Below are 16307 nucleotides of genomic sequence, written 5' to 3'. Positions count from 1 at the left end.
ATAAAAATAACAAGGTAAAAAACATGGACTTTCCAGCTTAATAAAAAGCAGAATAGTAACAGTCATATTTGTATAGGTGACCGCGTGCTACCGTTGGCATGAGTTGAATGTGTGCGACAGCTAATTTTAGAGTGCCAGTACTCGATTACTGTGCTATGGGAATCAGGCAAATTGTAGCTTAGATTGTTGTTCAAGTGTGAAGGGTCCAGAACTATTTCTTTTGATTCGATAATTCTTCCTTTGAATTCATCCTTGCATATAAATAAATTAGTAGTGCATTCCCAGTCAACTTGATGTGGCTGTTCTTCAAGGTTAGAGTTTGCCGAGATGAGGACATGACTGGAAAGGGTGCTTGCTCGCGTTCTACTGTAAGAGATGTCATGTCTATGTTCCTCAAGAGGAAGTGAAACAGATTTATCTGTCTGGCCAAAATAAGGTCGACCACAGTCGCACAAAACTTTATAAACACCAGGAAAATGCAGTTGGTTGTGTTTTGGTCGACTCAGAAAAGAACGAAGTTTTGGCAGAGTAGTATAGTCGGTCTTTATGTTGAATTAACGGCATTCTCCCCTTCTTGGATCTAAAGATCAACAGATTACCTGACTGTCTTAAATTTTCAATTTTTCGAAAAACCACCCACACTGATAGATATTTACATGGTTCTTCCATCACTTCCCACCTCAGAAACTGGATATCATCTCTACCCTTGCCCATTGAGCAAGATGTCTCACTTCCACAGAAGACGACCTTCAAACAGAGCTTAACTTCCTGAAAAACACCTTAAATAATGGATATTCATCTCGTAACATCACTAAACGTTTGAGACCACGCCAACATCCTCGACAAGAAGATGATTCCAACCCTATCACTCATATACAGTTACCATTTATCAGCTTTCTTACCCCAAAACTAGCTAAGATTTTGAAGAAATTCAACATAAAGACCGACTATACTACTCTGCCAAAACTTCGTTCTTTTCTGAGTCGACCAAAACCAAAACACAACCAACTGCATTTTCCTGGTGTTTATAAAGTTTTGTGCGACTGTGGTCGACTTTATTTTGGCCAGACAGATAAATCTGTTTCACTTCGTCTTGAGGAACATAGACGTGACATCTCTTACAGTAGAACGCGAGCGAGCACCCTTTCCAGTCATGTCCTCTTCTCGGCAAACTCTAACCTTGAAGAACAGCCACATCAAGTTGACTGGGAACGCACTACTAATTTATATATATGCAAGGACGAATTCTAAAGAAGAATTATCGAATCAAAAGAAATAGTTCTGGACCCTTCACATTTGAACAACAATCTAAGCTACAATTTGCCTGATTCCCATAGCGCAGTAATCGAGTACTGACGCTCTAAAATTAGCTGTCGCACATATTCAACTCATGCCAACGGTTGCACGTGGTCACCTATTCAAATATGACTGTTACTATTCTGCTTTTTATTAAGCTGGAAAGTCCATGTTTTTTACCTTGTTATTATTATATCTTATGTTTTTTATTTCTCACCTGAAGAAGTCGGAGCACCGATGAAACTAGTCGTGATGTATTAAAGGTTTTTGTTATACTTTCTTGGGTTCTAGTCAGTTAAATTTATTTTTATAAATATATATATATATATATATATATATATATATATAGGCTTTCCTCATCAGCTTGGTTGTTCTGATTGGATGAGTGGTTGTGTGGTTTGTATTCGAAATCACAAAATACATGGAATAAGTTCAATCTACTATGAGTATTCTTGTTACCAGTGAAATGTTGGAAAAAAAATAAATGTATTCAATCATCCAGTAGGTGATGACTTGAAACTCTGAGAATGGAAATACTCACTCCATAGAATATGGAACAGAATTTTAAGTCTATTTTTCAAGATTTTAATGAAGGTTGAACTGCTCTGTTGGAATTTCAAAAAACTTATATATTTACAGTTTAGTTTGAATTTAGATTTCACTGTGGAGTTCCTTAAACTATACATAATACACTTCCAACACTTAGTCCATGACATATGGCAAGCCATTGTCAAAGGTGAAAGTTTTATAACAGTAAATCTAGAAACAGATTAAATAGGGAAATATTGAAGAGTTTGTTACTTTTCAAATACTTGTAGATTTAACACTTGACACAGAAGCAGTTCCAAGCTTTTCATTAATGTTTCTTCTTTCCATGATTTAAAAATGTCAAAAGTCAAAAATGTTTTTTAGCTTTTGACATTTTTAAATCATAAGAATATATGCTTGTTAATAATTTTGTTTTAGTTATATTTTTTCTTACTCAAAAACAATTTATTCAGTAAAATATAAAAATCAGCTTGTCCAAGGATTTGAGCTTCTGAAATTGAATCTCATGGGTGGTGGTGGTGGGGGGGGGGGGGAGTAGGTCTTATAACTACTTCATTGTGATTCACTGAGAAGAAATGGTTTGCTGGGCACTGCTGTAAACAGTACTCGTTTTGTAAAAGCTGAAAAAGAATACTTACGTATGCCTGATTTTTTTTTTTATAGGGCGGTCCAAAAATGAAAGCATTTAATATTAATCCTGTTGGTAAAAAAGTTTCCAAGCGAGATCAAGAAAAACAGAAAAAAGAAGTGAGTAAATATTAATTGTTCTTAAATTTTTCATATTCAGCAAATGAAATAATTGTATTTTTCATGAAGTGTAAATAAAATTAATGATAGTACAATTAAGTAAATATTTACTAGCTAACAGATATTTATTGTAATACTGAATGTTTTTTAAGGATCTCACTTAGGGATACATAACACACATACATGCACACAGTCTGTTTTATAATAGTACTTAGATATTGATTTTATCATTTAAGTATTTTGGTGGTGTGGCATCTATCCTTAGTCATTAACCGAGACCAACAGCATAGGTGAATCAGTGTATCTATATGTTACTGTTAACAAAATACTGACAGTTTCAAGTGGAGCTATTTGGGCTTGTGGTCCCAGAGAAGGTACCTCTAAGGAACAGTGGAGGAATTTTTTTGAGGCATTAGAGAAGGCAGCTGATGCAGAGGAAAAGTTGGTCCTTGTTAGAGATCTAAACAGGAGAGTAGAAAGTGAATACCCAACATATAGAAATGTTTGGGGAAAATTTGGAGAAGAATGCAATGCTAATAATAATTAGTACCTGCTGGATTTATGTTAAGGACATGGACTAGTCATTGCTAACATCATGTTCCAACATAGAGATGTACACCAATTAACATGGAGAGAAGACAAAAGAAAGAATAAAGTCTCATTGTCTATGTTAGGCAGCAATCAATATCTTCACTCTTGTTCAGGATACATGAGTGTACAGGGGATTTGAAATAAGAAGTGATCACCATTAACATTGAATATCATACTGACAAGAATTCACCATGTAGCTTTCAACAAGAGCCAAACCTTGGGGTCTCAGTAGCAAATCCTTAAGAAAACATTGATTTTGGCTAGGGGCATGTGAAGTGCCTGCAAGAATAGGAAAATCAGAACCCATTGGTGGACTCCGGGAGTTAGATGCAGTCTTTGAAATGAAAAAAAAAAAGCCACTCAAAAAAGGTTTTACTATTTTAACTCTGTTCTATATATATTATTTTGTTTTTATGCAAGAGATATAAAAACAAACTTCACTTTGAAAGTGTGTACAAAATAGTTAATTTACAGGGTGTTCGGGATAAATTTGACATATTTATAATTAATTATATTTTTCCGTAAGTTACATGTATTAACACACACTTCTCTTCATTTAAAAGTTTGGACCCTTCTTCATTCATATACAAGATGTCAGAAAGGATGGATAGCTGGAACCCACCTGAATCATGGAAGAGAATAACTTGTATCATGATGATTCGTGCCCGCCATCAAAATAAGGATATTACGACTGCTGCCCAATGCTCCCTGAATACAGTAAAAACAATCAGGCATGAACTAGAGACTTGCAATGGTGACTACGAGGATGTAGCAAGAAGAAAGATCCCTAGCAGACGATCTGATTACGTTCGTACAGCAGAATTCCTCGCAAATCTGCAGGAACAGGTGTTGAAGAACCCTGGCATTGGAATTCGGGCTTTGTTCGTGGAGTTGCTAACTGTAGTCAAGCCCTGGATAACAAGGGTAGCCAATGGTAGGCCGTATGTATGGCAGCAGGATTCGGCCCCTTGCCACACCTCTGGGAAAAGTCAAAAATGGTTGTCTGAAAATTTCTACGACTTCACCAGTCCAAATGTTTGGCCTCCAAACTCCCCAGACCTTAACCCCATGGATTATTTTGTATGGGGCGCAGTTGAAAAAGACACCAATCGCACTTCCAGTAATACAAAAGCCCAGTTAATGGATAAAATTAAAACAGTTTTTGCGGCCCTTCCCAGGGAGACTGTAGCATCAGCTTGTTCGAGGTTCCGAAGCAGAATTGAAGCTGTGATCGATGCTAATGGTGGTTATTTTGAGTAAATCTTGTTGATAGTATTGTAATTAACTCTGCCTGTAATGTTTTTTTGTCAATTCATTAAATTTAATAGATACAAAGAAGATTTTCTTTTTCCTTACGAAACTGTCAAATTTATCCCGAACACCCTGTATATCCTGTTCAATAAAAATGACAAAGCCAATACAAATACTAACTTATTAATGTGAATATTTGCAATCCCAGTTTTTCAAATCAGTACAGTGAAAGAAAATATTTTATTCATGCTCTTTAAGTGAAAAAATGAGCAGTGAAGTTTGCAGAATGACAAAATGTGCTGACAATTCCAGATATACAATTGTCAGCTTGTACTATATATCTTTCCTTAGATCACTATCAGTAGAACAGATATAGATAGCTCCATCAGCTAGGAGTTCTATAACAGCTCTATATTTCTATAAAGAATGAAGCGACACATCTTATAATATCTGCCTGTGTAAAGAATTGGTACTTTTTTTAGATTTCCATTCTCTGTTAATTTTATATGTGAATATATATAATTTAGTTGCATTAGGAAAATATGCAAGGCAGCAGCTTCCAAAACAAGAGTAAATAGTTTACATTAACTATACAAGCCTTGTTAAAAAAAGACCGAACTTTTGCTATAAAGACTTGATTGCTCATTTTACAACATTTTAAGCAACATTTTAAGTCAGTCAAAGATCAAGATGATGTTGATTGTGTTTTTTGATATTTTGATCTTTGACTGACTCATCCATGCTTCTTTTGGTCAAGGAGACCCCTTCCTCACCTACTGCGATGATTGCATCTTGGTTTCAACATCATACCCATAAATCCACGTCTCATCTCCTGTTATGATGTTCTTAAGAAACCTATCTTGATTTCTTAAGAACATCATAACAGGAAATCCACTTTGTCATGAATCACAGCACAAACTCTCTCGATATGTCATTGTCTGTTGGTGTGGAAGGTCATCCAGGCCTGGAATCTTCACCGACTGATGTTCTGTTCTTTTTAAAATGCTTAAACCACTCATAGCACTGTGTTCGGCATATACATATGCTTGGTTAAGCAATTGAAATGTCTCTGTAAAATTTTTACCAGTTCGCAAGCTTTTTCACAAGTTCGCAGCAAAATTTCACACATTCTTCAAGCTCTTTCATTGACACTTTTTCACTAATTCGACAAACAGCTTGTGCACATGCTCACTTCAGTGGATGTAATTCGACGACTAATGCTCATAGCAGAACGGGGCACATGACAATTTGTTGTCAAAACCTGCCACTAGGTGTGCTCAGTAGCTGCAGCACGCTTTCTGTGCCAACCAGCACAGAAAGCACGCTGAAAAAAAAGTTGTCTTTTTTTTTTAACACCCCTCATGTATATCATCATTAATATCCTGATAATTTTCCTGATACAAACTCATAACCTCAAGAGGTGTATGAGTCTGTAATATTACTAATCTCCTGTCATCAGTTTTCCTCCAAATTAGTCTATCACTTGTCAGCACTTCATACTGCATCAGTCTACCTAGATCTCCTCTGAGTGCTTTTCCCTACCATATTGGCATTAAATACCTATGTTGCTAATATTTTAGCAACCTCCAGTTCTGTTTGTGACCATACTACTTGAAATTAGCTCTGCTCACGATTTCCTGAATGCTTATAATGTAAAATTTTTGATGTAATTCTGTTATTGATGCCATTTGTTCACTCCCTTAATCTTTCTCAGAAATTTCATATCTGTGGGCTTCAGTCTTTAATCAAGTGTTTTTATTTATAACTGGCTCTTAGATCTGCAAGTTAAAACTTCCCTAAAATTTGGGAGTAAATAGCTAAATGTTTTACTTGTTCTATAGGTTTCCCATTCAGGATGCAGCTAAAGCATTCAGTATTTTTTTTATTGTTGATTTTTGTATCAAATTTGTTACAACAGTCATTCAGTTTAGTCAAGGAATCTTGCAGACTTGTACTAGATTTATTTGATTGTGTAACATGACATACAGTAAAGAGCTGAGATTAATATCGCCAATTTTGATATCAAGCTTAATGCCATTTTCCTTCAAAATATGAGCTGTATAGATGATGAATAAAAGGGAAAGATGCAGAGTACCCTTGTCTTACATCTGATTTTGCATCAGACCATCTTCTTATATCTCCTGCTGACTTACAACTCAAATATAGACTATATTGCTCTATGTAATGTTCTGTTTACACCATGTAGCGTTTCGAACAGTTTTCTTTTGGCATCTTGTCGTGTTGCATGCCTTATTATAAATGTAGATTTTGGTTATACTCCTATGATTCCTCAACTATTTGTCTAAAGGTGAAAATATGATCCTGACACACCATTTAGCCTGAATTCACTCCCCCCCCCTGCTTAACTGTTCCACAATTTTTTTTTTTTTTTAGCCTCTTCTCTGTTATACTTGCATAAATCTTTCAGTAGGGGGAAATTACTCTCCACATTGTGTTATTTCTCTTTTTACAGATGGATATTCTGAAAGCTGTACTCTAGTCATCTGAAATCTGACCTGAGCAGGCCTTCTGAATTATGCTAAAATTTTTATACCTGCTTGAGCAGTGTTAACTATTTAACTAAGAAGCCACTATAAGTGTAATTACAAAGAAAGGAAATGTCACTTTTGGAAAGAACTTTTGGCGACTTTGGTAAGAACATAGAAAATAAATATCACGAAGGTTCCAAAATATTCTGGAGGCTTTTGAAAAAGCCCAGAAATGGAGGAAAGAGTGCTGTAAAAGGAATTAGAGATAATAAAGGTAACATGAAAACCGGAGAAAAAGATATCTTGAAGTATGGAGTAATTACTTCGAAAAATTGCTAAATGAAACAAGCAGTGATAGCACAGTAGTAAAAAAAACACTCTACAGGCATGCAGTCAGGTATACATATCCATACTTGAAGGGGAAAAAGCCATGAAAAGCCTGATATGTGGAAAAGCAGCAAGAGTAGATGATATTCGGCCAGAAATGCTCACGTGCAGAGATATAAAAGTCTTACAGTGGCTGCACTGCATATTTCAGAAGGCCTGGACACTAGTGGCCACAATTTTGGCCAGTAGTGTATGTTATAGTTGGATCATCTACATTATGCAGGCAGACAACATAGTCTTGATGTCATCAAAATACTCTGACATACAAGCATAATTGGAAATATTGTATAAAACAACTGATAAGGTTGGTCTTAAAATAAATATGACTAAAACAAAAGTTCTCAAATTGAACAGCAAATGTCAATGTTTATTAAAATCAGCCAACATGCAGTAAAAGTTAAGAATTTTATCTACTTGGGGTCAAATGTAAATACTGAAGATAGAATTGACAGGGATATATTGCAGAGTGACAAAAACAAACACTGCTTTCAGAAAATTGAATGATATATGGAAATCATGTAGATATCATAATAAAACCAAAATAAAGATATTCAATAGCAATGTTAAGGCCGTATTCTTATATGGATCAGAGACACGGAAACTGACCAAAAAACAGGTTGCTAAATTTAATGTCTGTTTAAAATATTAAAAAATATTTTGGCCCCCAAAACAAATGACTTATATTAAACTGATGAGCAAAAAATGTATCACCAATGAAGTAAAAAAAAAAAAAAAAAAAAAAAAACAGGTGGTAGTAAATTGGATGCATACTGAGAGATTCCAAGAATAACTGATGTGGATTCCAGAAGGAAAAAGGAAAAGGGGAAGGCCTAAATTAACTTGGCAGAGAATGACAGAAAAGAAAAAGAATAGCTGGTTGGGAGAGCTGGACAGAAACTGAATTAGCGACACAAGATAGAAGTATCTGGAAGAAGTAGATCTCAACCTTATGTGGCCATGAGGCATGAAAGAGATAAGCAAGTAGTATATGTGAGCATTTTCTGGTCAAATATCATCTACTCCAACTGCCTTTTTTGCATTTCAGTTTTTTTTTTACTGTTTTTTTCTTACTGTTCTGTCACTTTTTGTTTCATTTAGCAATCTTTCAAAGTAATTACTCCAGAATATATTCAGTTTTCATGTTACCTTTATTGCTTCTGATTCCTTTTATACTACTCTTTCCTCCATTTTTAAGTTTTTTCAATAGATTCCGGAACATTTTGCTACCTCTTGATAATTATCTTCTATATTCTTACTTTCTCATGACACCTGCTTAGCACCTTTTACATAGTGCTTTGCTTTCTTACAGTTTTGTTGGTATTCTCTCAGGGCACATGCTGATTTACTTGCTAGGAACTTTTTTCATGACAGCATCTATAGCTTCTGGAGTCTGGAGTTCTGAATTTTTCTATCTTCCAGCCACTTCACAAGCAGCTCTGGCTGAATCAATGTTTTCATAAGAGTATCACTGAATCTTCAAGGTTTGGTTCTAGGTTTCAAACTCCTTCATTTTTTTTATTGACTTATATTTATATATTTCAGTCTGTAGTTAACTCTGAAGGCTTGACTGATTCTTTGTAAACTTTCTTATACACTTTTCTCTTTCACTACGCTATTCATTTTCATCCTGGTTAATGTTTACATCGGGGGCGATAGTAGCTCTCTTGCCATGAACCTAACCATCTGGTGAAGCAAGCAAAATTTCCATCAATTTTGTTCCTGCATGTCGTCGGACGCACTGCTTTTTCTTCAATTGTATCATCACCAGAGCGGATAAGGGTAATGCCACAGTCGTTCTTAATACCAGTGAATACAATCACAAAATGAATATTATCCTCCTCGATCGCATTACCTACATCCCGCTAGAACACGGCCCCACAAAAACACAAGTTAAAAAATTAAAAATCTTACTTAAAAAAGTATCTTCCTGGCCCCCCCGACATCACGAAAAAACTTAAACCTTTCCGCTCCTGTCCACCCCAAATTTACGGCTTACCAAAAATCCACAAACCCAATTCCCCACTCAGACCTATAGTAGATGCCACCAATGCACCTTGCTACAGACTGTCTAAACAGCTGGCCAACTCTCTGACCCACCTCACTGGAATGTCCACTTCCTATATAAAAAATTCGACCCACTTTAAAGCCCTCATAGAAAATTTAACCTTGAATAAAGCAGACATATTCGTAAGCTTTGATATCTCCTCTTTGTTTACTAATTTTCCCTTAACTGACACCTTATCTCTCTTACAAAAAGTTTTCCCTTCTGACATCTTAGATCTCTTTTCCTTTGCCATTAACTCTGGGTATTTTTCTTGGAAGAACAAAATCTACAAGCAGATAGAGGGAACTGCCATGTGTTAACCCCCCTCCCCCCTTGCCAATTTCTATATGGAAGATTTTGAAAAACGAGCCATAGACTCGGCCCCACTCAAACCTTCTATCTGGCTAAGATATGTAGATGATGTGTTCTCTATTTGGCCTCATGGCCCAGACACATTAGACTCCTTCCTCAGTCATCTCAATAGCCTACATCCAAGAATCCAGTTTACTATGGAAAAGGAAAAGAACAATTGTTTACCCTTCCTAGACACCTTAGTCATACGCCTGCCTAATGATACACTTGCCTTCACTGTATACAGAAAACCCACACACACAGGCAGATACATTCACAAACTCTCACACCACCACCCCTCTCAACAATATGACATTATTAAAACTCTTACCAAGAGAGCCCACAATCTTTGTTCCAGTGGAACCGCCCTCACTACTGAGCTTAACTACATACACAACACTTTCCTCTCCAATGGCTACAGCGATCACAGTATCAAAAAAATAATTAGTTCCTCTCCCATTCCTGGTCCTTCTCGTCAACAAGATTTTAAAAATGCCATCACCATACCCTACATCCGTGGCACATCCGAAAAAATAGCCAAGATTCTAAAAAAGTACAACCTACACACAGCATATAAACCCCACCGCAAACTTGCTACCCTTATCTGTTCTACAAAAGATCAGCTCCCTCCTCTCTCTCTCTGCCTGGAGTTTACAAAGTACCCTGTTCCTGTAAGCTGGCGTACTTTGGACAGACAGGCAGATCAGCATCCATCCACTTAGAGGAACACAAGTCTTACATCTGTAAACACAACTATGGTCATTCAGGCTTGGCTGACCATGTCTTGGACACCACCCACAGAGTATCATGGAAGAAAACCACCATGCTCCTTCACAGCAAATTCAAGAAAGAGAGACTATTCTTAGAAGCAGCAGCATCTCTTAGAAATCAATCAAATCTTAATAAATACGGTTGCATTAAGCTTCCAAAAATTTGGGAAACACTGATCACCAGATGTCCTACTTTATATTCCAGGCCACCTACAACCACCCTTAGAGGGCGCTCCACCTAGATAGGACTTTAGTGTCACCTACGTGGTTGGACTTAGTATTGTATGATATTTGTGTTATGTTACATTAGTTATTTTTGTAATCCCCATAGATGTCCTAGTGACTAGGACGAAATATAGGAAGTATTAAATTCTTTTTAATCCTTTCTGAGTGTTGTAAAAAATCCATTAAACCTCCAACATTAATTACATTTGTCACACGGATGGTATACCAGCTCGTGTTGTACGAGAAGCAGCTAAAGAATTGTCAGTACCCTTGACCATTTTGTTTAATTTGAGTCTCAGGTCTGGGTTAGTCCCGAGGGGGTGGAAAGAGGGGAAAATAGTTCCACTGCATAAAGGTGGTTCCAAGACTGCTGTTGTAAATTACCGACCGATTAGCATATCAGGAATCATTGTCAAGGTCTTAGAGAAATTAGTCAAGAAAAGAATACAGGATTGGATAGATGAAAATGGGATATTGTATGGGGGACAACATGGTTTTGTGAAGGGTAGATCATGCCTCAGTAACTTGCTTACGTTTTATAACACAGTGACGGCTGAACTGGATAGGGGTAATGGGTTTACAGTAATACTACTGGACCTTGCCAAGGCTTTTGATAGAATACCACATAGAACCCTAATCAGTAAACTGGAGCAGATGGGGATAGATATAGGGTTGGTGAGATGGATAGGAGGGTGGTTGAAGGAGAGATACCAGAGAGTGGTTTATTCAGGAGTGGAGTCTAAAAGATGGCTTGTGACTAATGGAGTGTCACAGGGCTCTGTTCTTGGACCACTGCTTTTCAGTTTGTTCATCAATGATATAGGAAAGGATTTGAGAGGAAGTGTTCACTTGTTTGCTGATGATGCAAAGTTAGGTAGAGCAATTATGAGTGCACAGGATGTCAAAATTTTACAGGATGATTTGGATAGTTTGGAGGACTGGGCTAGGAAAAATGGATGTCAATTTAATGTGCCAAAGTGTAAGGTTATGCACTTTGGGGTGAAAAGAATACCAGCAGTATATCGCATTGATGGAACCATACTCCAGGAGATTGATGAGGCCAGGGATTTGGGAGTGTTGGTGGATAGGGAATTGAAGTTTAGGGGGCACATTGCAAAAGTGACTAAAACAGCTCACCAAATCACTTGGCTTCTGAAAAATACTTTAACATGCAGAGACAAACAAGTTGTTGTTCCTCTGTATCGAGCCTTGATAAGACCCCATCTGGACTACTGTGCCCAGTTATGGGCACCAGGGTTTCTTCGTGATGGGGAGGAAGTGGAGAGATCCAGAGACGAGTGACCAAGATGATAGCAGGTCTGTGGAATGAACTTTATGAGAATAGGTTGAAGATTTGTAGGTTGCAGAAATTGGTCGATAGGCGAAGGAGGGGTGATATGATTGTGACATTCAAATTACTGAAGGGTTTCTATAAGATTGATCCAGAAGATATTTTTGAAAATATGACTGGTGTTGGGAGGACTAGGGGCCATGAATGGAAGCTGGGCAAGAGCATGGTTGACAAGGGTGTTAGAGCTAGGTTTTTTACTTGGAGAGTGGTGAATGAGTGGAATAAGCTTCCAGAGTCTGTTGTGGGTGCTACGACCGTGAATGAGTTCAAGGAAAGGTATGATGGATACTGTGTGAATGTCGAATAGTTGTTCTTGACATGATGTTAGGGCCTCTCTCGATGAGTCTGTCGACTCCTTGGAGTTGCCCGGAACAATAATAATAATAATAATAACCACTGTTGTGGGTGCTACGACCGTGAATGAGTTCAAGGAAAGGTATGATAGATACTGTGTGAATGTCGAATAGTTGTTCTTGACATGATGTTAGGGCTTCCCTCGATGAGTCTGTCGACTCCTTGGAGTTGCCCAGAACAATAATAATAATAATAATAATAATAACATTAATATTAATTTATTTTCACGGTATCAATGACAACACAAAATGATAAGAAAATAATTAATATGTATTAACTTATTTGTTGATATTTCATTGGTAGTATATCCAGCATCTTCAGAGCACAAAAATAGTTTGTCACAGTATGCAAAACAACAATTTGGTATAACAGTGGGATTAGTTTAGGTTATTTTGCATTCTGTTGAATGGGGAGTATACAACCTGCCTCCAGCAACAGCCAATAACACTCATTTGGATGTCGTCAACATCTTAATCCATTTCAAGCCTCCCCAAAACAATATCCCACAAAAGGAAATCAGTGCTTTAAAAGAGTTATACAGTAATAACTATATTGTTATAACTAATGCAGACAAAGCTAATGCAACTGCGGTGATGAATTAGTTGAATATGAAAGCAAAATGCACATACTTTTATGAGACCAGTCTACATACCAAATTATAGATCATGATCCCACTAACTCTCAGAAGAATAAAGTTTGCAAATTTAAATCTGCAAGCCTATTACTTTTAAAAAATCACGGCACTACGGTTTCGAAACTTTCACCCTACAATACGAACTTGCGAAGAAAGTATTCAGTATTATTAGATTTGGGAACCGGATACAGACTACCCTGATCTTTAATTTTAGTGGTAAAATTTTCTTTATACTTCCTTGCTGATTGGTCACTAACATTTGCAACATAGATGTTATTTCTTTCAGTTTTGAGAACAGAGGATACGCCGCCCATCGTTATAATCTGCTTGCAGGCAATTTTTATGACCGGTTATAAACAGCGGTATTCCCTTTCCCAGATGTTGGAAGGTTTTGAAGTTTGAAAATTAACGATACACAAATGATAATAGGCATTCTGGACTGAGTTTTTCGACATATTCACGAATATTATTCTCAGAATATTTCCACTATAAAATATTTATTCATGAAAAAGGCTTAGAAAACTAAAATGACAAATTCCAGGAGGACTTCTCTCGGAATACAGTTTGGGAAACATTGATATATACAAACAACTAGATGGGACAGTAATGGGCTCACCTCTATCTCCCCCTTTAGCCAATTTTTACATAGAACACTTGGAAAAGCTACCTAGGAATACAGCCACTCTCAAACCAGTGGTTTGGCTATGCTATGTTGATAATGTGTTTGTTATTTGGCCACATGATCCGGACACATTGGATACATTTTTAGTGCATTTAAATAGCCAATACCTTGAAATCCATTTCACAATGGAACAGGAAGTTAATGACTGCCTACCTTTCCTGGATACACTAATCACATGGCTTCCATATGGTTCCTTATCTTTTTCTGTTTATAGAAAACCCATACAGGGAGATATTTGTACAGTCACACCATCATCTAGCTCAACAGTGTGGTATCCTAAAAACACTAACTCACAGAGCTAGAGCTATTTGTTCCAATGACAATGCTGTTACTGCTGAACTCACTCACTTATGTCACCTTCTTAGCCAATGGCTATAATCTCCATAGGATAGAAAAAATACTAAATGTTCTCCAGAAATCCCCTTCACTGCCTACCACACCAAACTACAGCAAAACTGTTACCATTCCATATTCGAGGCACATCTGAAAAGATATCTTAGAGTGCTTAATAAATATCAGCTACATACCATATTTAAACCTTATGTCAAATTGGCAGAGGTGCTTAAGGGTCAAAGCTGTATAACTGAGAGGAGACCTCCACATAGCATTTAAATGAATGTGGAGAACAGACCAGGGCTTCTGACATAATGTCCAATCCTCACCTTCTCGTGGTGCACATTGTTAGGTATCTACCTGGATACTGAATGAATGAGGATGGGCTGGCAATTTGGGATTTAGCCAATCAAATTGTATTTTTATTGGCTTAAACCAAAATACAAAATGATGGTACAACATAACAAAATTTCATGCCAGCTGGGGCTTCGCCCGGTTAAACAAGACCCCCGTTGTTTTCGCCAGGGAACCAGGGCGAACAATGAAAAGTCAGCTACTGGAACAAATCTGAAAGCATACCCCAACTCCATATCACCAGAGTTAAAGATCGGTACTATCAAAATAAGAAACCTGAATGGCAAAGAAATGTAACTAGCTGAAGAATTAGATAAGTACCAGATCAACATAATAGGGGTGACTGAAACAAAAAAGACAAAAACTGGTGAGATCTTTCTGAGCAGTAAATACAAAATGTTATATTCAGGAAATGGCAATCAAGGAAAAGAAGAAGTAGCCATAGTATTCAGCACTAAATACGAGGCTAATCACCTTGAATGGCAGGCAGTCTCAAGTACAGTGATGTGGGCAAATATCAGAATGGGGAACCGGACAATGAGACTTATTTGTGCCTATGGTCCCACAGAAGATTCTACTACTAAGTTGAGGAATTTTTTGAGGCTTTAGAGAAAGCAACTGACACAGTGAAAAAGAAAAAGTTGGTTAAGTTGTGATCTTGAGTTTCTTATTCGGTTGAGTTCGGTTGATAGTACCGATCTTTAACTCTGGTGATATGGAGTTGGGGTATGCTTTCAGAAAAAGAAAAAGTTGAGTTTCTTATTCGGTTTTAAAACTATGTGGGAATTAATATCCCCTTAATTTAAGAAAAAGTTGGTCCTTGTTGGGGATCTAAATAGCAGTACAGGAAATGATTGTCAAACATACAAAACTATTTTGGGAAAATTTGAGAAAAGAGCAAAGCTAATAATAATGGCAAATCCCTGTTGGATTTCTGCTCAGGACATAAAACTGGTTATTACTAACACAATGTTCCAACATAAAAAATATGCACAAATTCACATGGAGAGAAGAGGCTAGAAATAAGAAAAGTCTCATTGACTATGTTATTGTTGATAGTGATGTTTTCTCCCTGGTGCAGGACACCAGAGTGTACAGAGGATTTGAAATGGGTAGTGATTACTATTTAGTCTTGAGCAGGATAAAATTGAATTTCATATTGAAAAGAATAACATGTAAGAAAGTTTTAAAGCAAATAAAAGTTGAGCAGCTCTCTGATGTGAACTGTAGACTAAAATACACAAATATTATTGAAGAAAAAATGAAAGAGTTTGAGAACTGGAACCAAACTTTAGAGATTCAGTGGCAAGCCTTGAAGAAAACCTTGATTGATTCTGCCATAGAGGCATGTGGTGAGGTTATCTGTAAGGATAAAAAAATCAGAACTCCATGGTGGACACAGGAAGTTAAAGAGGCAGTGAAGGAAAAGAAGAAAGCATACCAAAAGTTCCTGTCAAATACGTCAGCTTGTGCTCTTAGAGAATATAGAGACAAATGCAAGAATGCTAAACACTGTGTAAAACTAGCTAAACAAAAGTCATGGGAGGACTTTGGCAAGAAAATAAAAAATAAATATCAAGAAGGTGGCAAAATATTTTGGAGGTTGTTGAAGAAGCTTAGAAATGGGGGAAAGAGGACTGTAAATGGAGTTAGAGATGATAAAGTTGACATGAAAACAGGAGAAAAAGATATCCTTGAAGTATGGAGTAATTACTTCGAAAAACTGCTAAATGAAACAAGCAGTGATAGCATAGTGGTAAAAAACACTCAACAGGATTACATATCCATACTCGAAGTAGAAAAACCATCAAAGGCTTAAAATGTGGAAAGGCAGCAGGAGTAGATGATATTCGACTAGAAATGCTGAGGTATGGTGGTATAGAAGTCTTGGAGTGGCTG

General features: G+C 36.9%; 1 protein-coding gene across 6 annotated transcripts in view; it reads left to right on the top strand.

The window, feature by feature from the left end:
* The window catches only part of LOC150093191 (U2 snRNP-associated SURP motif-containing protein), a 467947-nt gene that overhangs the window by 34800 nt on the left and 416840 nt on the right, over nt 1-16307 (top strand). For all 6 annotated transcript variants that reach the window (XM_090413350.1, XM_090413354.1, XM_090413351.1 and 3 more), the window contains one exon: nt 2509-2592. In XM_090413350.1, coding sequence (XP_090269476.1) covers nt 2509-2592 — 84 coding nt within the window. The remainder of the gene's footprint in view (nt 1-2508; nt 2593-16307) is intronic.

This window comes from Typopeltis vanoorti, chromosome 24 (assembly GCF_054136105.1).
Source record: "Typopeltis vanoorti isolate ZY-2024b chromosome 24, IOZ_Tvanoo_1.0, whole genome shotgun sequence".
Lineage (NCBI taxonomy): Eukaryota > Metazoa > Arthropoda > Arachnida > Uropygi > Thelyphonidae > Typopeltis > Typopeltis vanoorti.
This window is presented reverse-complemented; position numbering and strand designations above follow the sequence as displayed.